This window comes from Terrapene carolina, unplaced genomic scaffold, assembly GCF_002925995.2.
Source record: "Terrapene carolina triunguis isolate 2854851 unplaced genomic scaffold, T_m_triunguis-2.0 Scaffold93, whole genome shotgun sequence".
NCBI lineage: Eukaryota > Metazoa > Chordata > Testudines > Emydidae > Terrapene > Terrapene triunguis.
In genome coordinates this window covers 24,017,933-24,041,588 of record NW_020664444.1, presented here as the reverse complement: position 1 = coordinate 24,041,588, position 23,656 = coordinate 24,017,933, and the positions used below count along the sequence as shown (strand labels likewise).

At 40.6% G+C, this 23,656-nt stretch overlaps 1 protein-coding gene across 1 annotated transcript in view; it reads right to left on the bottom strand.

Annotated features, from left to right (window-relative positions):
* Positions 1 to 503: 503 nt before the first annotated feature.
* GRIN2A (glutamate ionotropic receptor NMDA type subunit 2A) overlaps positions 504 to 23,656 on the bottom strand; it is a 309,606-nt gene continuing 286,453 nt past the window's right edge. Inside the window, exons 12-13 of the mRNA XM_024194032.2 lie at positions 8,638 to 8,876; positions 504 to 2,294 (exon numbers count right to left, since the gene is read on the bottom strand). Of these exons, the coding sequence (XP_024049800.1) occupies positions 504 to 2,294; positions 8,638 to 8,876 (2,030 nt within the window). The remainder of the gene's footprint in view (positions 2,295 to 8,637; positions 8,877 to 23,656) is intronic.

Below are 23,656 nucleotides of genomic sequence, written 5' to 3'. Positions count from 1 at the left end.
AGAAATACATTGAGTGATGCTCAGTAAGAGAATTTAGCATAACTAAAATAGTAAAATAATCAAAATACAAAATAGCATAGTTGCCAACATATCTTGGCTTAAGTGCCAACTCAGTGGGTGCTCTGGGGCTCAAGCACCTACGGAAAAAAAAATAGGGGGTGCTCAGCACCCACCAGCCACAGCTGTTGGGCACGGCCGCCAACAGGCGTTCGGGGGAGGGTGGAGTGGGGGTGGAGCACTCACTGGGAAAAATAAAAGTCAGCGCCTGTGTATCTTGGGGCCCTTCAATTCAACCTCCATTTATATAAATGGCTTCCCCCCACTTTTCAACAAACCCTGGATACATCTGAAAAGATGTCATATCATCTTCCCTATTCAAGTACTGAGGGTACACTGTGGGTTTTGCATATTATCATTTAGCATAGTACTGTTTAAGAATACACTCTTTGCCTCTAAGATGGTGGCAACTATGTTTCCCTATAGATAAAGTGTAAATGGAAAACTTAAACGTCTGATTCAATACTAGGCATTTTCTTATACACACGTCTATTGCTGCAGGAATTTAAAACTCTTGGAGTTGAGTACACACTATTCTTATTTGCAACATAAGGCATAACATGCTCTGAAAGGTACATATCATTATGGACCCGGCCATCTCGGGAACTGTATGATGCTGTGGACTTTATGGATGACTTTGAATAATTATCATTTCTTGCTTTTGCTGCTAATGACTGTTTGTAAAGATCAGCAGGACTTCGCCCAAAAACGAAGTGCTGGTCATCACGATAGGAGTGCAGAAAAGGGTTATCTGCAGAGTGATCAGGATACAGGGATTTGCTCCGCTTACTGTCCTCCAGAGTTTGCGTTACAAGTGAGCTCTTGTTACTCAACAGTTTGCTTGGGGGGACATGAAATGTGTTTGCATATGAGCTGCTGTCTAGAAACCTCTCTTTCTCTTTCAAGCTTATGCTGCGAGCAGGTCTTCCAATATCTATGTCCCGGCACTTATCGAGGATGTTGTCGAAAGAGTGTTGCCTGCTGATCCTCAGCTTATCCTTTTTCTGATGCTGGATTGCATTATTCTGAACCCAGTCATGTTCATACATTTCTTCAGGATGCTCTGAGTTGGCTGCTTCCTGCAATATTTGATCTTCATCAATATCATATAAGTTCCCCATCCGCAAGCAAGCATCACATTTATAGGGAGACCTGCTTGAATAATGGCCTGTGTAACTGGGCAGATTGGAAAGACAGCTCCTGCAATGGGTGGAATTCTGTCTGTATCTATCATTCACCTCGACTAGGGAAGCATTTTTATCTTTTAAGCTATAGTGCTTTGAATAAAGTTTGTACTGGTCATTATTTGGAAGACTGTCTTCATTATGCAAAGGAGTCCTGTTACCATGTTCTGCTTTCCTGTAGTTGTCATTGTGATCTTGGTAAACAGCAGGGAATTCAATAGTCTCTGGAAGGACAATATTTTCAATGTACGGGGGTGGGTTCAGGTGGAGACCTGGCTGCTTGTCAGCATCGATTGTGTAAATTTTATCCCGAGGAGTGCTTTGTTTGGCTTTCAGGTATGTCAGCTCCACATCACTACAGTCCTTTGGGTATTTTGACACCACTGATCTTTTTTTAACATTGTCCTTGGTTTTGTGGTGTTTATTATTGTTTTCGGGTTCCATATGGCAAGTGGTTCTGCTTGAGGTCTCTGATACATCTGAATGGACAATCTCTTCAGGAAGGTATCTCTGGCCCTTTACAGAATGCTGCCTATTTTCTTCTGAACCATTTTCTCTCTGTGAACCTTGGCTCTGACGAATCGATTCTTGACGTAAAGATTCCACAGATTTCTTCCAAAGCTGCCTGGGTCTGGAGTTTACTTTTGCTTCTGCTGTAACAGCAACTTCCACTGTATTTGGATTTGATTCATTTAGTGTGAGAGGATGCTGACCTTGGAAAACATAGTTGTTAAGATTGTCTTTGTGTCGGTTGCTGACAAATGTTTGCAGTTCACTCATATTGTCACCAAAAAGGTTGTCCTTTGGCTGAAAGGATCTGTTTTCAGAGAATATCAAATTCCCCTTATCCATGACCATGTCCATAATTAGCGAACCCCTTTGAATAAAATCACCTGTTCTTTTGGGGGAATTAATTCTTGAAGGGTTAATATTGGTCATATTTTTGGCTGTTCGCAGTAGTTTTAACATGTTGGTTTGGGAGCTGGTCAAAGTAAAGTCAGGTGATTTCTTCTTTTCCTCAATGTGCACTCCATGAATACAGCTATAAATACCCTGTAATAAGAGTAACATAAAACAAATTATATCACCAACTGGAAACTTTAAATACTGTAATTTTACATATTTCATTATTAGCAAAACAATTAAATTGAACATCACTTATTTAATGAGCACAAAGAGCAGAAGGGCATGCCTTCCTCCTGCAGCATATTTCTAGACTAGTACATAAGACAGTGATGTTAAATATTTCTTGATTTCATCTATGTAACAGTAAAAGAAAAGTATTGCTAAAATCAAACAAAACATTTTCCCCAAACTGTATCATTCTTTGGCACCATAGGCCTCAGGCATTAAAAAGGAGAAAGTTATACTTTTATACTGTTAGCACTGGATTAAAAAAAAAAAGTTTTCTGCCTCCAGCCATATGTAAGCCACCAGCTGCTCCCAATCTGATGGGCATGTCAAGAAGGTTTCCTGGTGGGAAAATGAAGGGAGGACAAACAAGGACTTGAGCCCATCATAAATTCTGACCCCTCTCTTTTTCTAGCATCCTCCTCCTTGCCACAGCAACTCCTGTCCATTCAAGATCGTAGGAAAATGATTACGCTTTGGCCTGACTGCTACCCTCACAAACACTGAACAGTACTTAACTCCATGAGTGATCCTATATAAATCAATGGAACTACTTACACAGTAGGGTAATACTCAATTTAAGTATGTCAGGAACAGGTCCTTCACAATAGTCAGTTTACAAAGGGCTAATATATAGTGCAACATCGGCAGTGAGTCTGAATTCTAGTGGCCATGGCTTCCCTGGTGAAAACATTGAAGATTTCTTATAGTCTTCTTGAATACTATTCTTTACTTTCTGCTGGGTAATTGGTGTGACAGCTATGTAAATAGGTGCCATACACATAGGTAGAGGGGCACCACTTGGTGTTACAAGGGTTATGCCTACAAGATCTCAACAATTGTAACAATGAAAACAAAGAAAAATGTTCATTTCTGATGTCCACAGACAACTGAAACATTAAGTTCAATAAAACATTTCTGTAAATTAAATTCAGTAAATTTCTGCAAATCCTAAGCAGCCAAAACAAAAAAGCAGCCATTTGTCTTAATAAAGACAAATTCAAAGTGCTCCACTTAGGAAAGAACAATCAGTTTCACACATACAGAATGAGAAGAGACTGTCTAGGAAGGAGTACGGCAGAAAGGGATCTGGGGTTATTGTGGACCACAAGCTAAATATGAGTCAACAGTGTGATGCTGTTGCAAAAAAAGCAAACACGATTCTGGGATGCATTAACAGGTGTGTTGTTAGCAAGACACAAGAAGTCATTCTTCCGCTATACTCTGCGCCGGTTAGGCCTCAACTGGAGTATTGTGTCCAGTTCTGGGCACTGCATTTCAAGCAAGATGTGGAGAAATTGGAGAGGGTCCAGAGAAGAGCAACAAGAATGATTAAAGGTCTAGAGAACATGACCTATGAAGGAAGGTATCTAAAAGGGTGTCATAAGGAGGAGGGAGAAAACTTGTTCATCTTAGCCTCTAAGGATAGAACAAGAAGCAATGGGCTTAAACTGCAGCAAGGGAGGTTTAAGTTGGACATTAGGAAAAAGTTCCTAACTGTCGGGTGGTTAAACACTGGAATAAAGTGCCTAGGGAGGTTGTGGAATCTCCATCTCTGGAGATATTTAAGGGTAGGTTAGATAAATGTCTATCAGGGATGATCTAGACAGTATTTGGTCCTGCCATGAGGGCAGGGGACTGGACTCGATGACCTCTTTAGGTCCCTTCCAGTCCTAGAATCTATGAATCTATGAAAACTGAATGTAAATATAATATAAATGCATTTTACGTATGATACCTTTATACTGTTATTTTTTAATTTGCTGCTTATTATCAGCAAAGGGAGTAATTATGAACATAGCATAATTATAATGCACATAATGCATATTAGCTGTTTTTCCCCCAATATTCTTGTTAGCATAAAAAAGTCTTCATTTTTGCTTACTCCTGTTTGAGCCTGTTAGCTGTGCAATAGCAATGGAATGCCCTAGTTCATGAAGAAGGCCTCACAGACTGCTGACATCTGCTAAACTGAACTATAAAGTTGATGCTAAATAAATAGGCTAATGAAGGATTTAGGTATGACTTAGTTTAAATACAAAATCCAAGCGAAGTTCTAGAAGTTATGTAGCATGTTAAGATGTATGGATTGTATTGTTAGAAGGACTTTTGAAATCCTAAACTCCTTAGTCATTGGTCAGACAAATGTCCCAACAAAGTGAATGGGCCAAATGTCTAGGTCAGTCAATAATGTTTTACTCACCCCTTACTGGGGAAAAACTCTCATGATTGCAGCGGGTATTTTGCCTGAGCAAAACATGAGCAATAGCAACAGAATTTAGCCATAGTAACATCCATACAGAGCAAAGATTAATGGCCTTGCTCTTTTGCAACTGACCTGTTTATAATGTCTTTTGGGTTTATGGTTCTTTTCTTACTTGTTTAAAAGTCCCTACCCATCATTCCCTTCTCCTTCTCTTTTGACAAGGTGTTAACTACAGAGAATACCTAGCCATCAATAGGGAAATCACAGAAGTTCAGTGAGGACCCAGAAGACTGGATGCTTATCTGACATACCTGCACCTGTTGGTCTACAAAACTAGACTAGAATTGAGCAAGAACAGGCATTTGCTTGAAAATTATTCTATTTTCCCACTTCCAATCAAATGGAAAAAGTCAGCCCACATGGTATTTCAGCTCTGTTGTTTCCTATCCCAGTCAGAATTAGTGTGGAGTATTGCAAACATGAAAAATAAAATGTTCTAAAATGTTAAATTAACCTTTTGAAATTGGATTTGGTTTGAGTTTTGGAGTGAAGATTGAAGTCAGTTCTTATTTTAATTTAAATGTGTTTACCCATCTGCAGCAGGGTTCTACTAAATTTTAAGCGCTCCTTTAGGATGAATTAGCAGTGAATTTGCTTGTGAAAGGAGTAGCTTTTTCAAAGTAGTTGGGAGAATTTCAAATATAAATAAGGGAAAATAACAGGCAGATTTACAATATGCTGTAAAACAGAGCAGCTCTTTGGTTACAAAAACATAAGACCTTTGTTGCAGGATTACACTAACATTTCAAGGGAATGTAGTAAGCCTGTCTTCTGAACACGACAGAAAAATATTGAAATGAACAGGAGAGATAGCAGGCTTCCTAGAAAGCTTTTGCATTAACCAGGATAAGAAAACCCTGAATGAACATCAGTAACTCCTTGCAGACACTACAGACTCATCAAAGGGAAGTATGACTGGTTTGGAGTCCCCTTGGATTCTAAAGATGTTTGCAAAATATTATTAATGCAATGGTTTCATGAAGCAAATGAAATCACTGGAGCCCCCCCCCCCCCCCCCCCCTACAAAAAAAATCATTACTGCTGTATCACAGCAAAAACCTCCTCTCTCACTCGCAGATGACTTGAATGGAACATTATAGCCATAACAAACCTATCACACCAAGGAAATACAACTGAAGATGAAATGTGCCAATTCCCCTTTAAAGCGCCTAGGTTTTGCAAAGTAAATAAGAACTTTCCTTTTTAGCTACTCTCACTCTTGTGAATCTCAGCCTTAAAGTTGGTGTCATTTTTGTAGGTGTTGATTTCATAGCTTTCAATTATGGTTACTATTTAAGGTCTTTCTAAGAAGACTGGATGGGCTCACGACAGAAGATAAATCTACGTTAGTCTACAGCATATCTAGATGCTTTAGCAATAAAGCCATAGGACCAAGCTGATCCTTTGGAGCATAGTTTCTCAAACCTTTTCACAGGGTGGCTCACAAATTAGAAGACTGTGCAAAGGAAAGAAGAGATGGCCCATGAGACAATCATATGAACCACCTCCCCACCCACTGACAACCACATAACATCCCCTAGGTAACAGCAGCTATGGCTTATGTGGAAGAGTAAAATATTTTCAGCAGCCTTAATGTAAACCAAAGGAGGAGAGTCAGCACCATGTGATCATTTTAATCTCTCGTCAAACCATCAGTGGTCCATGCGACACAATTTGGGAAACTGCTTTAGAGCACAGCAAATACTGTTCTTCCAAGACTTCATCTCCTCTCACCTTGATTATTTCATATTCTTCTCCATAGCCTCACACTGCGCCAAATCTTTGTGCACCAATACATGTAGGATGCTGCTGCCTGCTCCCCTCCCATACACAAAGAAACACAGCTACAGCATCCTCCTCATCTTCTAACTACTCCGCTGCCTCCTGTTCATTTCAGGATCCATTAAAATCAATGTCCTACTAACTTAGCAGGCATTGGTTTCTCTTCCACCTTCCCCTCCCACACTCCCCCTCTTCCCCCCCAAAAAACCCTCAATACTCTTGAAGCAAGAGCCTTAAACTCTGCAGTTACTGTCATCTGAAACAGCTTCTCTCTCTTTCTGCCTCATCAACTCTGCAACTCATTACAAATCTAGCTGAAAACATCTCTCTTCTCTCTGGCCTACTCATCAGACCTCTTTCTCTTCCCCCCCTCGCCTCCCCTCAGTTATTTAATTCTGTAAATCATATTAGAGTAACTCTAAAGTGTTTCAGGATAAATTAGCTAGAAAGATGCCGGAAGCATAACATTGCTTTGCAGTGTACACAACCTGCTTATGTCCCTTATCCTGGTTCCTTTACCAAACACCTGCTCTCCCACCATACCGCAAAAATGAATCACCTTTAAAAAAAAAATGGCAGCAACTTAACATTTCATGCAAACTGCAAAATTTACCAAATGGTGTTAAAATGTATTATATTTAACACAACTGAGCATGATTTTCCGCACAGAAAATATTCTCCATAGAATTCAGTTTGGAAACATCTTCATACTACAAAGTCCATCTCTGATTTGCGCAGCTGGGAGGACAGGAGTTGAGTGGGGGCAAGGTGGGTGGGGGGTAAAGAGGTATACAGTGTATCTCACTTGAAAAAGAAAAGAAGCCAACATGAAAAAGGAGTAGTGATTGTGTATGGTGCATTTTTTAAAGATGGGGTTGTTTAGGAAGCTCAAACTTATGAATAAGCCAACTTTCTAAGTATCTGGTCCAGGACAGGACAGTATTCAGTGAAAATAACAGCTTTTACTTGCAGATGTCTGTATAACAGGTCTACAAAGAAGCACCAAAATTAAAGGTCCCATCTTGCAGTTTTGCAGTTCTATATAAATATCGCAAACAAAAAAAATATATAAAGGTGTTTGTTTTTTTCAAAAGTTAGATGCAGACATAACAAAACAACTTTAAATTCATAAGGGCCACATTCCTTGCCCACCCCAAACTCCCTCTGATGCCGGTGTACATTTGAATGTGTCCAAGGATCAGTCTCAAAAGAAGCAAAACAAACATTTAAAATGCCCACACCGCATTTGGTGCTAACACTCATGGGCCACAACTGTAAGCTTTCCACGCAGGGTATCACAGGGCAAAATCCCTTACTAACAGAATAGGACACAACATTTACTCTATGCTACTCCTTTTAGCTGCAGGTCCAACAGAGTTTGGATTTACTCTAGGGCGTAGCCTCAACATGTTTTGGGGCAATTAGGCATATCGCCATGGTTTTCTATTCACTTTGGCTACATTAAAAAAAATTGCAGAGTCCATCAGCTATTTAATGTTTGATGCATAAAAAAACCCTCGTTTGTCAAAAAGAGTAAGACTAAACATATTTCCTGCTTTTACTTCTACAATCATTTATTTGGATGTAAAAATCCACTTTTTAATTGGTAGAATTATCTTTAGAAATTGACCTAATCTCTAACCATATAAATAAATTCCATTTTTGTGTGTCTAATCTGGGTTTATTGAAGGAATCTAATTAATTAGGGAAATGTAGCTGAGAAATACCTTCTATACTATTTAACACTCTTAGAACCCCAGATGTTCTATGAATGCACAGTACTGAGAGTTAATATTTATCATCTGATTAAAGCAGGTTTTTTAAAATTGCTTCATTCCAATTACTAGCCCAATTCCTGTTAACGAGCAAATCTTGTATTTCTCCATTAAACCTTTCCCTAATGAAGAATCAATAGCCTGTGATTTCTGTATTTGCTTATTGACTATCCTGACGTGCTAGTCCACCAGACAGCTTGCAGTCACAGCGATCAAATGAAAAAAATAAAACAAAAAATCCCTAGGAGTGCATATGAAATGCAACTATAATAGAAGCCCAGTGGAACATCTTATCAAAGTTTTAAAAATGTTTCAGATATTCAGCAAGGGGATAAAATGAGAAGAAATATGCCTGCCTCACAGGATGTTGATTAGTGGTTTTAAGAAATTAGTTGTTATATTAACTACTGGATAAAAGGAGGTTTATGAAAGTTATACTAACCCTACTGATTGAGAACAACAATCCTGGCCTATCTGTGCAGACCCCAGTGAAGCAGAATCTGAGTTTCCAGTAAAACAAATGTTCCCAGACAAAGGTTATTAGGCTGAGTGCCATAGCTGCTGCGAGCATGTAAAATACGCCTGCCATGTTGTCAATATCCAGCTGGCTGCTCATGACTTCATTCTTCTCATTATGACAAATACCAGTCAACCACAGTGTTTCCAATTCTTCCATCTCTCCTGGAGAAAATAAGAAATCATACAGTTAGGATTTGAAAACCATCATTCATAGTATATTGCAAAAATGAAAATCTAGGACATAGAGTAATTCCATCTTTAAAAATACAGCACTCTGTAATATCTCATTTATAAAGTGACTCTATTCTTATCTGCTAATTTAGGACTACATTACTTTAACAGATTTCAGGTCACAGTACCTCGGGTTGTGACTTCATCAGATTTCATATGTTAGCTAGACTTGATTAGCCCTTCCTATCTCAGGTTTTCAGGAAGAGGAGAGAAACATCTGAATATGGCACAGTCTTCAAAAACAGACATTTTGTGTTTCATATATTATCTCTCTTTCGGTGGAAACAGACTTTCAACTATTGAGCTCTTGGACATCTGACAGAATCTCCCTATCCTGTTTTATTTCTCGGTATTTTTAACTTCCATTGTCATTTGTTCAAATAAGTAGAGTTTTAAAAATAGATATCTATGGTGATATCTCTATTCGCGTGTTTTAACTCTTTGCCATGTCTGTATCTAGTGGAGGATTGTACTCTATAGAACTAGTCAAAAGGAATATAATCTAGTAGGCAGAAACAGGACTGGAATGCAGGCTTCCTGGCTTCTATTCCTGAGCCTGCCACAACCTTGTCAGGGGATATCAAGCAATTCACTTTACTCAGTCATACCCAGCAAAACAGATATACCATCTCCCATAGCTGGGTGGTTCTTAGGCTGAGTGTTTGTAGTTTACAGGTCTTTGAGTTCCTCATCATTACTGTCATCACAATATGCAGACAGCTAGTGCAGAACAGTCTGACTTTGTTGGGTAAGTTGTTATTTAAAATACAAAACTAAGTACACTCATCCAAACAAATAAAAGTGTTCTAGGGTCTAGAACTCTGAATGGAGCTCTTCCAGCAATATATAAAAATGATTTAAATTATGTTGTACTTTGTGCATGGACGGAAACTACTGCGAGTACTTATAGCATTCAATTCTCCCATCACCATCTCCTCTTGAATATTACCTTATTTGATGAGAAAAAAATCACTTAAAAAACATCTTTGGGGCAATCCGTCCTCCCCACCTCCCATTTTTTCTGCTCTCTGATGTAATCACCACATGGACCAAAGCAAAAGACTAGTGAGGCTCAGTATGAGATCCAGATATATTTCAGGATCTCCCTTCTCTTACTTTTCAGCATGCCAGAGGCATTTCAGCAGCAGTGAGGTTTTCATAAAAAAGCTACTGACTAACTTATCACACTATTCCAGGCTTTTAAGAAGGGGCTAAGCTTGCAGGACAAAGGGCAATGACCTCATAGCATTGCTCAGAGTCTGAAATGCTGGCAAAGTGTTCATTGCAACTGTTTCTCTCTAAATTCATTATTTATGTTCCCTGAACAGCAGAAATAGTTTCTATCCCTTTTTAACACCACATTTTGTTTAGTTCTGTCTGTAAGCACACAGGAGAACTAATGAAATTGCTTCTGGAAAGGTTTTTATATTGTACAATGTGACTACTCTTGAAACATCCTTAGTGTTCCTCTACTGAAGCATTACATGCAAAATGTATTTTGATTCTAAGCCCTTTACCATTTCTTCAATAAGAGAGACTTCTCAGAGATATGCAGTGGCATAATTCTAATTTCTTTTGTAATGACATGAGTTGTCTGCTTCTGGAAATAATGATCAAGAATGAAATGGCACCTACAGAGAAGTATCATGCTACCTAGCTTCAACTACTTCACCATTTAGTAAACAATACATTATTTTTGTGCAGATTTCCTAATCTACCCCTTCCTTGCCAATGAGCTTTGTAATATAGAAGGTGGGATCTTCCTGGTCTTCTGAGAAACACCAGAAGGCGCTTCAAGGCCTGTAATCAAGAAGAGGGTTGGTGTGAGCTGCAAAGAAGATGCATTTACATCTTAGTTACCCACATATCAAACTGGAATGCCACTGAGCTGGCATGTAAGAATAGTTCACAGCATATAGAGTCCAAGGGCAGACAGACAAGTTGATGTCCACAAATAATTGGGCTACGAGGGCTAGAGTAGAGGTAAGTGGGAATTAAACACCAGGGCAGAAGAGAAAGGTTGCCTACATACTTCAGTGATGAGCATTTTACAAGTTCCTAAGTCAGAGGAACCAGTCGTGGCTTCTTAGGGTATGTCTACACTGCAATCATGGATCGTGATGACAGCTTGCGTAGACCTATCCAAGCTATTGTTAATCTACCTAACTCAGGTACCGGAGCAGTGAAGCTGCAGTGGTGTGGGTTTCAGCACAGGCAACCCACCTGAGTAATTGCCCTGGGTTCTGGGCAGGCTTGTACAGTACCCGAGTGAGCTAGCCGTGATTGCAGTGTAAACATACCCTTAGTTGAGCTTTACACTTAAAGCAGAGATTCAGCCTCTATGCATGAAGAATAGTGTATCCTCACGAAAATTACAGTGCTTACACTTCGAGACCTCAGAACACCACCACAAGGAAAAACAATTCTAAATTGTCTTTAAAAATCACTTTTTTAAGTGGGACAATAAACACTAACATTCATTCATCACAATTATAGAATTATTGCCTGTGCTCAGGGTGCTTACATGCACTTCCTTACCTTAAAATGTTTGGATTTCTATTCTTTGGTTTGTATCCCAATAACATTTAGAGCAGGGGTTGGCAACCTTTCAGTAGTGGTGTGCTGAGTCTTCATTTATTCACTCTAATTTAAGGTTTCGCGTGCCAGTAATACATGTTAATGTTTTTAGAAGGTCTCTTTCTATAAGTCTATAATATATAACTAAACTATTGTTGTATGTAAAGTAAATAAGGTTTTTTAAATGTTTAAGAAGCTTCATTTAAAATTAAATTAAAATGCAGAGCCCCCCGGACCACCCAGGCAGTGTGAGTGCCACTGAAAATCAGCTCACGTAGGCTCAGGTTGCCTACCCCTGATTTAGAGCCTCAATGAGATGGTTATTTTGCCCCTCATTTATAGTCCTCCCTAAGATCTACCAATAAAACACACAAAGACTCAAGAAAAGAAAAATGAAAGTCCAGAGAAAGTGTAATATTGCCTGCATGTGTCTTACCATCAGAGGTTCTGATAATCAGCCTGCACTGCTTTCCACAGTAAAATCCGCATCGCCCAAGACTGTCAGATGTCAGCCTGGTTTGGCTGCTGTGCTCTTTCACAATTCACAACAAATTTCATGGAGGGATTTAACTCTCTTTTTTATTACTGTTTATTTTAGCATTTCCTTTCCTTCGGCGTATACACCTAAAATAACTAGCGATAAGCCAATAACCTTTTGAAAAAATGACAGCACAGAAAAACCCCAGGCTTTTTTAAACTGAGATATGACAGTGCCCTAGCAACTTACAAGAAACAACGTGTTTTGCAGTGGTGCAAGCAGGGCAGGTATAAGGAGAGGTTTAAGAGTGCAATCACTTCCAGCAGACACCTAATATATACACTCCACAACAATTTACCTCATTTTGAAACTATATAGGGCACACATTTTGGAATTTTGTTAAACTCTAAGTTGACATACGAATGAAAGGACATTGTCAGACTGAGTATAGATCAGACTGCTACAAGTCAGAGTTTAGCTTAATATATATTAGGTTTCTATTATTGAGATGTGTGTGGTTTGTTCGATACGTTCACATAGATGTATTTGGTATATTAAGCACTTACAATTTGTTATTCAATTACGATCAGGTTAGAGTAAAGTTATTGTAAGGGTGAACCTGTACAATTTATATTCATTGACAACGATCTCATCACCATTTATTGTGCAATTTTATGCCAATTACTTTCATCTGTGCAAGGTACTGTGAGGACACATGTCATTTCATGTTTTACCATTTATGAACATTTGCAATTTATGTATGTTAACATATATAGAGATGAGCTAAGTCATAATTCTGGAATCCTGATTTCAAATACCCCAAATTTTGGATCACGGGGGTTGGGTTAGGTCATTATGGAGAGAGGAGCTATTTGCAACACTAGGTGAGTTTGAATTCAAAACACTGGAGTTTGGGGGTGGTCTTAATTTTGGCTCAGGATAAAGATACTGTCTTTTCAGATCCTTCAGTACCCTGAGCTGGAAGTGGCCACGGGTAATGAACAGTCTTGGCATATGCATGTAGCTACAGGTAAAGAATTAGTAGTCTGCATATGCTCTCCCTGTGTGTATAAGTCTGGTTAGTCATCTAAAGCTGATAGTGCAGAGGTCCCCAAACTGTGGGGTGTGCCCCCCTAGCAGGCGCTGAGGAATGTTCGGGGGGCCCAGATCAGCCCCCACAGGATATGGGGAGGGAGTGCCAGCCAGCTCCACTCCTGGCCCTGATCCCCGCGCCTCTGACTGAGGCTCTGCTCCCAGCCTCTCCCTCACGCCCAACTGTGGCCCCCTTACCCTAAGCTGTGTCCCTTGCTCCTGGAGCCGTGGCCCCACTCCTGGCCCTGGCTCCAGGGTGGAGGGGGGCACAGACAAGGGTAAGGGGGGGCACAAGGTAACAAGTTTGGGGATAACTGATAGTATAGCATCAGGAGGTTCTTGGAAACCTGTGAAAGTAAGCTCAATGTATATAAAAAACAGACATCTGTGAAGTCTGGCATCAATGCAGTTGGAGCCTGAACCACAGTCTGCTGATTGGTCTCAAGTTACTTATAATTTATAATTCAATTTTTAAGGCTTTTTGTTTTAATATCAGAAACTTGCCAGCAGGACCATACTGTTATTGATTTATTCTTCATACACCATATGCAGGTAGGATTAAAAGGCTTATGGACTAGTAAAAGTTTCAGTATCAAAGAACATGATGAAAAAAACAGGACTAGAAAATAAAACAGCTCTGAACAGATTTACAAAAGGGATAACAGCAATATTTTTTTCAACTTCAACAGATTCACAGCATGTCTATTTGGTAAAAATTACAAATAAATAGAAAGTGACTGCAGTAGGTGGTATGTTGATTTCTACCCTTCTGTATTTATAGAAACCTGACTCACCCATAGCACAGAGAATAGTGCAAGTAGATATTTTTAAATGCCCAAACCTTACAGCTGCCTAACATCTGCAGCTCCCAGTGAAGTCAGAATAAGGTCCAAAGAGCTAGATTGTGATCTCAGTTACCTCAGTGCATAAGGGGAATAACGTCAATGATTTCAGTGGAGTTATTCCTGGTTTGTACTGGTTTTACTGGGAGCAAAATCTAACACAAAGTGATTACCCATAAGAACCATTTCAAGCAAAGCTGCCAAACCAACAGTCATAGGAGGCCCTGCAGATCTCACCGTATCAGACACAGGCGTGACATTTACTGCTTATCTTTCAGTGCCACGTGGTGTGGCATGTGAGCTGCTTGATCCTGACTGAGCTCTCGAAAACAGCTTGAGTTCCCTTGTGATTCAGGATCTCTTTTATTATGGCCCTGAATGGGCACATCACAGGTTCCCCAACATCTGTTTCTCTTATGCGTGAAATATCCTGACAGTGAACTAGAAATACAAGGGAAGTCCTCTTAATGCTTATAAGAGAGGGTTCTCTTCTGTGTTAGATTTATCAGCAAGCCACTCAGTACCTCTCATTTCAGTTTTAAAAGTTCTCATGACACTTGGTTCCCCGGATCATGAGTTGGGTGGCACTGCTAACCTCATTCTAATGATGCCAGCTTTGTATTAAATAGTGCTGTCTCACCAGCACTTGGAAGCTATTTATGGTGTATCATGGGCACAGGCTGAACTGCACTTTGGACCCCTTTTAGTTCCTCTCAAGTGAACCCCTTTGGGGATAAGCCTTGTTACCGGCACACCTCTCAGGGCAGAACTATGTCATTCAACCATTCTGGGCCAGATCTCCTCTCACATGTTAACAGGGTTTGGCACCTGTGAGCCCTTTCACTCTGGGGACCTGTGACAGTGGCTGACTCAAAAACAGTTCCTTCAAAACGAGCCATTCATTCATTCCCCTGAAGATACAAAGCTTGCAGAGCAAAGGGTAAAATAATAAAGGTCTATATGCATATTTCCCATCACCCAACCCTTAACCTTTCCCTACAAGCTTTGGCACATTTCACCTAACGCAGGTACCTCCATCTCTGGGTTGGGAGAAGCTATCCGCTGTGATGCAGCCTCTCTCTCTCTGTCTCCACGCATGTCTGTCAGTTCTCACTGACATGCCATGGGTATCCCATGGCAACTCACTCAACTACTTCCCTTTTCTGGGATGCTGCAATGGTCCTTTGGATTCTAGGCTCAGCCCTGGGAAGAGTAAACCATTCCAGCCTGGAAGGAGCCAGGGATATAGCCTCTTCCCAACTGATGGCCAAATATGGTTATCCCAGCCCCTTTGACACTATTTACCACAGGTGTCATTGTTTTATTTCCTCTTGATTCCCCCTTGACAGCATCCTTTGTTTTAACTTGGATATTCAGGTAGGATACTACCACACAGATAAATGCAGATGATTATGATATTTATCAAAAAATAATACAATACTTACTCATTTTCCTCACAATTTTGATATAAAAATAATGATAAAATCCTTGGCTTTTTTCAACAAGAAAAGAAGTTACAACTTTTTTGTAAATGTATGGTGCTTTCCTCAACCTTAATTAAAACAGTTCCTCATTAACAGCCCAAACTGCTCCCTAGTTAAAAAGAGGTTGGAAATAAGCAAGCCCAAGCTTTTGTAATTCCATCTGAGACCAAAAAGAAAGGCATTAAAACGTCCATTGCTAATCGTTTGTACAAAAATTAGTTTCCAAACTGGTCATACTATTCCATTCAGAGAAAGGAATTCTCTGCTGATTTATTGATGTTTGAGTACTTTCTGGGCATCTTCTTCCTGGGAGGGGAATGTGATGAGAAAAAGGTAGAATCCTTGGTACCTTGTCTTGGCTTTCTTCTTCTTCCTACCCCTGCCATCTGTAGGGAGCCCTGCTCCTATGTTTTTAACCTGCTTGGTAGCTATTGAATGATTCTGTCAGGAGAGGATATGTGGGAATCCTTCAGTTGTGTCTATGCACTGATGTACAGCAGTTCAGAATGGTGGCTGGGGTTTTAATGCCCCTTTTCCTCCAAAAGTGTAGCATGTGCTTAAGTAGTATAACCAAATCACTCACTGCAGAGAATTGTAACAAACAAGGGTAGGAAAGCTGATACAGCTCAGAGTAGGGATGAAAAATGAGTTAAGGGGCCCACAGACAGTTATCAGAGGAAAAGAACAGCTGATGGAATTATTTCATCAGATGAGAAATCCATATCAAGGAGCCATCAAAATACCCATCAGTAAGAAATAAGGGTGTGTAAAACACACAGTAAAGTAAGTGAGGGCGTGATCAACCAGGGATTAACCAAAAGGAAAAGAGAAACAATTATGATTGTGTAAAATGGCCTTTATGAAGTATTAAACGTATATTGTTATTTCTATTGTGTTAGTGCTCCAAGGCTCAAATCAGGATCAAAGCCGCACTGTGAAAGGTTCCATAGAAACAAATGCTGTAGGCAAACCCTGTCTCTGCCCTAAAGCCCTTGCAATTTAATTTCAGAAAAGACCCAATGAGAGTCTGAAAATGGACCAGAGTAAGACAGTCAAGTAGTTTTATTTTCCGCACAGTTAGACTTATGTTCATTTTAGTCATCTTTCATAAAGACTATTAAACTTCCATTAGTTAAACTAGCATAGTACTCAACTAAAACATTTTATAGTTGTCCCAGTCATTTTGATTACAAAAAACTGAAAGCAGTTTTATTTTGAAGCACCACCAGGTATTGCCCAGCATAGCTGAGCTGCTTTGCATGAGCACTAGACAATTTCTAATCATTGGGATGTTTTCGGAGAACTAGGGTGTGTATTCTGAAACACTTAAGTGTATCCTAGGTTCAAAAAATGATTAGTAATGAAATCATATCAGAACTTTGGCCAAATATCTCTACAGTAGATTATTTAATCTTTGTAAAACCTTTTATGATTTTTCACCACAGAGTATTAGCCATGAGCTGGAAACTAAATCTGACAAGCGAATTCCCTCCACAAACTTCACTGAAGAGGTTGGATTCAAACTCCTGCAGTCAAACCTACCCCTCAAATTTTGGGTTTGTGTCAGACACAGACTGGTAAAGCTGACTTTCCAAAGAGAATTTGGATGCAGCCCAAGTTGTCAGAAAGCTCACAAGAACAGATCTTGTAAAATTTCAGCCATTTGGGACAAAAATCTTATTGAAAAGAAGACAAGATTTTAGCACAAGACAAGATTTTAGAACTTCAAACCTAAATCAGAAATTGTAGCCTAAAACTTGAACCCCAAATTCTAGCTCTATATCTCAACCCCCGACTTGGTCCATTCCCCATGTGTATAACAACATCATGGGAAACTACAGAGGCTAATGATCAAAGAAATATAGAAGACAATAAAAGACTAATAAAACCACATTTTCCACAGATACAGTAAAATGCATCTAGCTGAGAATAAGGGATAGAACTGATTAACTGGAATCTCTACCTTTGCTGGCTCAAATTTTCCTGCCCTGGTCAAAGGTGATTTTTTAAAAACATACTGATTATTTTAATGACTAGTGGTGAAATAGCTAGGTGCGGGTACAAAAGTGAAAGTCAGCAGGGGAAAAGTCCTGATTGATAAGTGCTTTTTGAAAACCACCATTTGCCTATTCACAATGCACATGGCCTAGGTTTACAAGTGCTTTTTGGCAATGATAGAAAGGATAAAGGCTGCATTGTGAATGTTCCTTGAATGCAACATTTTGCACAATTAAGTAAGCATTGAATGAGGGCTATGGAGCCCTGACTCATTTATCCTAAAAAAATCTCAATAGAGAGCATACAAGCATGAACAATCTCTGTATCAGGAACTGGCTCACTTTCTCGCTCCTTGATAGAAATAAGATGGAACCGTCAATATTTCAAGTGGAGAGCCAAAATTCTTATCAAGAGTGGATTCAAATAGAATTTTGAGACTAGTGTAAAGATAATCTCCTTCCACTTTTTCTGAAACCGATCAACAGCAAATTGACCTAATTCAGTTTCAATCCAACATTTAAATCATCGAATTTTCATTGAAATGAGAGCTGAGCAAAAGTTTTCATCTGAAACATTTTCAACTATGCAGCAACATTGAAACATTTTGCAAATTTGATTTTTTGAATCAAAACAAATTTTCATTTAAAGAATTCCTTCTTTATTTCATTTTTTTTAAAAGCACTTGAAATCTAAATGAACTGTTTCATTTGATCCGAAATGAATCTTCTTGTTGAATTTTCAATTCACAAAAAGTTTCATTTTCAGATTGACCAAAACAATTTTTTTTTAAAATAACCAAAAATCAGTTATTTGCACAGCTCTACTCAAAACATCAGATTTAGCCTCAGTTCTCAGCATCCTCCCTTCTTGAGTGCAGACACACTGCATCAACAAATTTGTATCATGAGCTCAGCTGAGGTCTATCCTTGAGCTGCCTCCTTTGGGCCACCACAGGATTAAATTAAGCCACTAAGGAAAAATAGTGGAGAAAAGAGACTGAGTTAAATCACAAGGGGATGTCAGGTCTTAGAGCTCTTGCCACAGACAGCACTGGCAGCAGAATGTTCCTGCTTCCAGCCAGTGTGGTCCCACAACAAAGTGTTCTACACATGTCCCCAGGAACGATTTCATTCCTTAATTTTAATCCATATCATTACCCTTAAATATAAAGAAACAGGAAGTCAGTTTTATGTCCTCCTTACCCTTCTCTGTCTCTGTGGAATAGTGCCCAAAACTTCTGCAGGATATGCCAGTTCCTTACAGTAGGGAAAGAAGAGATAGCCCCATATGGTATGTCTACACAGCAACTAGAGTCTAGGGGTGGGCAAACTACGGCCTGCAGGCCGCATCCGACCCATCAGGACTTTGGATCGGACCCGCGGGATTGCCAGCTCCATGACGCAGTGGGGCTAAGGCAGGCTCCCTGCCTGCCCTGGCCCTGTGCCGCTTCCGGAAGTGGCTGGCACCATGTCCCTGCAGCCTCTGGGAGAGGTGGAGGGCAGAGGGTTCTGCGTACTGCCCTCACCTGCAGGCACTGCCCCCCGCAGCTCCCATTGGCTGGGAATGGGGAACCGTGGCCAATGGGAGCTTTGGGGGCGGTATCTGCAGGCAAGGGCAGCACGGAGAGCCCTCTGCCCCCCTTCCCCGCACAGGGGCCACAGGGATGTGGTGCTGGCCGCTTCTGGGAGCGGCGCAGGGCCAGGGCAGGAAGGGAGCCGGCCTTAGCCCCACTGGCGCCACTGCCACCCCGGAGCCGCTCAAGGTAAGTGGTGCCAGGCTGGAGCCTGCACCCCCAACCCCTCCTGCACCCCGCATGCCAACCCCCTGCCCTGAGTCCCCTGCAGCACCCTGCATCCCTCCTGCACCCCAACCTGCTGCCCTGATTTCCCCAAAACAAAAACCAAGAGCTCACTATTCCATTCCTTATTTACACCACTAAATGCTGCAATGCAAGCACACAGCAGCAGACCTACCCTGGGGGAGAAAACGTCTGCAGTGGAGTGGAGGACTAATCCTCTTCCTTCCACCAAAAACCCTGCCCCCTGCAAGGTGGATTGTTGCCTGGGGAAATAAAATTTGGAAAAATGAATTCCCTGCCTCCCATGCTGTTCTACTGCCTGTCCTGTAGCTGTCCCTATCTAAGCTCTTGGGGGGTCTGCATTATTTGTGGGAGTTTCCACAGGGCTGCCAACTCCTTGACACCGAAGAGGTGCAAGTTTCAGCAACCAGAGAGAGGCAGATTGCAGCCAGCCTAGAAATCAAAACAAAACCTATTGTGGTGTACCCTAATCTCATTCTGAATGCTTCCTTATTTCTCTGCAGCACTGCTGGCTCTCTAGCACTTTCAAATGCACCACCTGCCACAACAGTCTGATTTGCAACTTAAAAAAAAGCAACAACTAACCTCTTTCTTTGCCATGAACCTTCAATGGGGTGGTGAGGCAGAATGCTAAGCAAACAGTAGATGGCATGATAGCACTCAGGCGGGTTATTCACTACATTTGCCAGAGGAATGCACAGTTGATGTCTGTTTCCACTGATTTCATTCCATTCTCAGTGTTTTAGGAGATTGAGAATTTCTCTAGCTTCCCACACCTTTTGCAGTAAACACACACAAAACCCCCAGGCTTTCCACATTGAAAACATTCACTTCAGAGACCCTGAATTCAGCTGTATAAACCCTTGAAATTAATGGGGTTGCACAGGATGTAAATTAGGGCAGAATTTAATTTAAATATTTTAGGGTTCTGTTTTATCCATTAAACTTGGCAGAATCTTTTGTTCCAACACCTCCTCAGGGTCATCTAAGGGCCTGACCAATCCTCCCTGAATGAGGAGGTCACAGAGCAAGAGAAGCTAGAAACAGAAATGGACTACTAATAAGAATAAGCTAAAGATTCTCAACAACTTCAGCAACTGTTAACTTCAGCAACTGGGACTGCAGCTTGAAGCTCCAGGGTGATACATGAATGAAAACCTGCACAAACCAAATTATGTTTCTAGAATGATCAGATAAAATATTAGAGACCCGAGGTGGGTGAGGTAATACTGTTTATTGGACCAACTTCTGTTGGTAAGAAAGAGAAATTCTCAAACTTACACAGAACGCTTCTTCGGGACATGAAGGTGCATATTTAGTAACTTCAGGTCCTGAAGAAGCGCTCTGTGTAAGCTCAAAAGCTTCTCTCACACACACAGAAGTTGGTCCAATAAAACATATTACTTCACCCACCTTGTCTCTCTAATATCCTGGGACCAACATGGCTGCAACAACACTGCATAGAGGTAAAATATGGTATTTCCATTCCAGTCAGAAACCTCTAATTGGGCATCACTGTCAATAGTCATTCATGCCTGTGCCCACAACAGTGGATTCATCCACTTACAGGTACTATACAAACTATACACAATTTACCAAATTTAGAGGAAGGTTCTGCCAAATTACTCCAGTTAGCACTTACTAGGTGAGTAGTTCCACTGAAATTAATGAAGCTATTTATGGAATAAGGGGCTACTCACATTCTGAGCAAGAGAGTCAGAAGCTGGCTCTGTATCAATGCTTGGTTCTTAGAACCCATAAGTATCAACTTAATCTAGTTACACAGCATGTACAATATGTTGTATGCAATACATTATACACACGCACACACACACAGTCTGCAACTACTGAATTTAAGAATTCTGAGTTTCTTTCCCCAGCACCCCCAAAATCATATGACATATACGTCATTTATGTATTAATGTTGACTTGTTAAAAATCTAAAAAAAGAACAAAAGGACTGAGTAATAGCTATGAACTTATTGTGAGCTAATGCGTGGCCCTGTTATTCAAGGATGAATAAAACCAGAACAGCTAAGCACGATTTCCAACATTACATTCTCACTCATCCTGTTCAGCTACACACACGCCCCCACATATCCACTCATACTCTCCGGTCACATTTGTTCCACCCACTGCTTAAGGAGGACACTAAATATATAAACAGAAAATCACTGGGAACATGGATGTGTTCTGCCTAAGCAGCACGCACTGTAAATATGTACTTTTAATCACAGCACATTTTTTCCTGGCCCTTTAATGTACAGCATAAGTCATAATGTATTATAATTGAAATATCAATTTGGAAGACTTATGCAATTACATACCAGAAAAAGAAGCGGGGGTCAGGTTAGGGCTTTTCTTCGAGAGATTTAATGAGAAGTCTTTTTTCTACAGTTGCATTTTTCCCGATAGGGGTGGGAAACACACACCTACTCACTGAGATTCTCAGTCAATATATAAAGTTGCTCTAAAGCCCATGGAAAATTAACCAAAATTTGGAAGATTTTGTTAGCAGGGTAATAACTGTGTGGAAATCTGAGCAAAAAAATCTTTTCTCCCACTAGTTTGTTTCAAAGGCTACAGTCAAAACCTTAACACTGCCATGTCAGCCAATCTTTAAAGGACAGCTGCTCTCCAGGAGGCCTTTTCCCAGATCCTCACTCAATTGACCTTTCTTAACACCAGCTAACATAGTAGCCTCCTCCCCTTCCTCAAATGCCTGGCATACAGCTGAGGTTCTACCTAGGCAGCCCAGCTAATAGTTCTCCAATCCATTTCCCACACACATCTTACGCCCAGCCACGCATCCTCTTCTCCAGCTCCTTCTCTACTGATGCCCTCTATCTTCTGCCATTGTCTGTCTGCCTGCCTCTTCTTAACTGCCTTCCTATTCCTCCACATCTTACCACTTTCTGCCCTTCTCTCTCTTCTCTCCTACTGTTCGTATCCCCACTTGTCCAGTGGCTCTCTGCTTCTTCTCTTTACAACATCCTCATGTTACCCATCACTCTAGCTGTCCTAACCCCCGTGCCCCTCTACTCATTTGTCCCTCAGCCAAGGAAATGCCTCCTCACAAATTTGCCAGCTGGCAGTGGTTCTGCTCTCAGCCCCACCCTATAGAGCTATAAAAGGATTCAGAAATTATGCTGCAAACTTGCTGCATATTTTCTAAAATTACTGTTTTGTCACCAGTGGAAAAACAGTCAAAACTGGAGCAGAAAGTGGGTAGATTTGTTTTCAGATGCTTGAGTTTTCACAGGGCCTAGAGAGGAGGTTGAAAATATAGGAGACTAGTGGTAATAGGTGCTTACACAATTTTGCAATCCAGCAACTAAAGACTTACTGAGTTATGCAATCTATGTACATAAATACAGGTGCAGGCAGCTTAGCCTAACGGATTAGACTGAAAATCAATAGAAAAGAACAACCTGAGAGTACAGGGGGGGCAATTTTTTCAGCAGACCTTTTCTCCACTGAAAAATGCAGATTGGATTGACCAAAACAAATTTGTGTCAATTTCTGCTAATTGTTTTGGTCTAAACAAAAAAAGAAAAAAAATCCAGAAAAGTTGAAACAGTTCATTTCAATTTTTCAGGCTAGATTCGCAAGGGGATTTAGGTGCCATGCACAAAATCGCAGCGGAGGAGATGCCCCCCCACCCCATTGGAGTGAAATTCACCACTCACCAAATCTTTATTAAGGCAAGACACTAGCAAGCATGATCTGTTACTCACAAGTGGGAAGTGTATTAAGAGGGTCTCACCTCCGGTACAAGAAAATTCACAGCTTCAGCTTCCCTGCATTAGGCTGTTTAGAACTTTGACTATCTTTTCTCACACATATGTATTCGTTTCTCATTTTCATATCACAAACATGATTATTCTGAATTTTCTTACACATCCTAAGCTTACCCTTAATCACAGAAGGTTTCTATCAGGCCTAAATGTGCTTTTGCTTTAAGCACAAACTCCCAATAGCCTAGTGATTAGGACATTCACTTGGGCTATGGGAGACTCAGGGTCAAATCCCTGATCTGAGTCAGGGACTTGAATACAGGTGACTGCCCTAACTACAGAGTCATTCTCAGTCTCTGTGACCCAATGGTATTCAAGCATTTTATGCAAAGAGGAACAGCTTAAACGGAAGAGATTGAAAGAGACCCACTCCACCATACCCAATAGCCTGGTGGTGAGACTGCTCACAGAGAGGGAGAGCAAGACTTGGATACAAGTCACTGCTCCAGAGAGGGGGTTCAACCTGGGTCTCCCACATACCAGGGGAGCACCCTAACTACTGGATACAGGGAATCACCAATCCCACATCTCCTTACTCTATTTCATTTATCTAGCCCACCATTTGAAAAAGCTACTAGGGGGGAAGCTGTTCTAGACTTGATTTTAACAAATAGGGAGGAACTC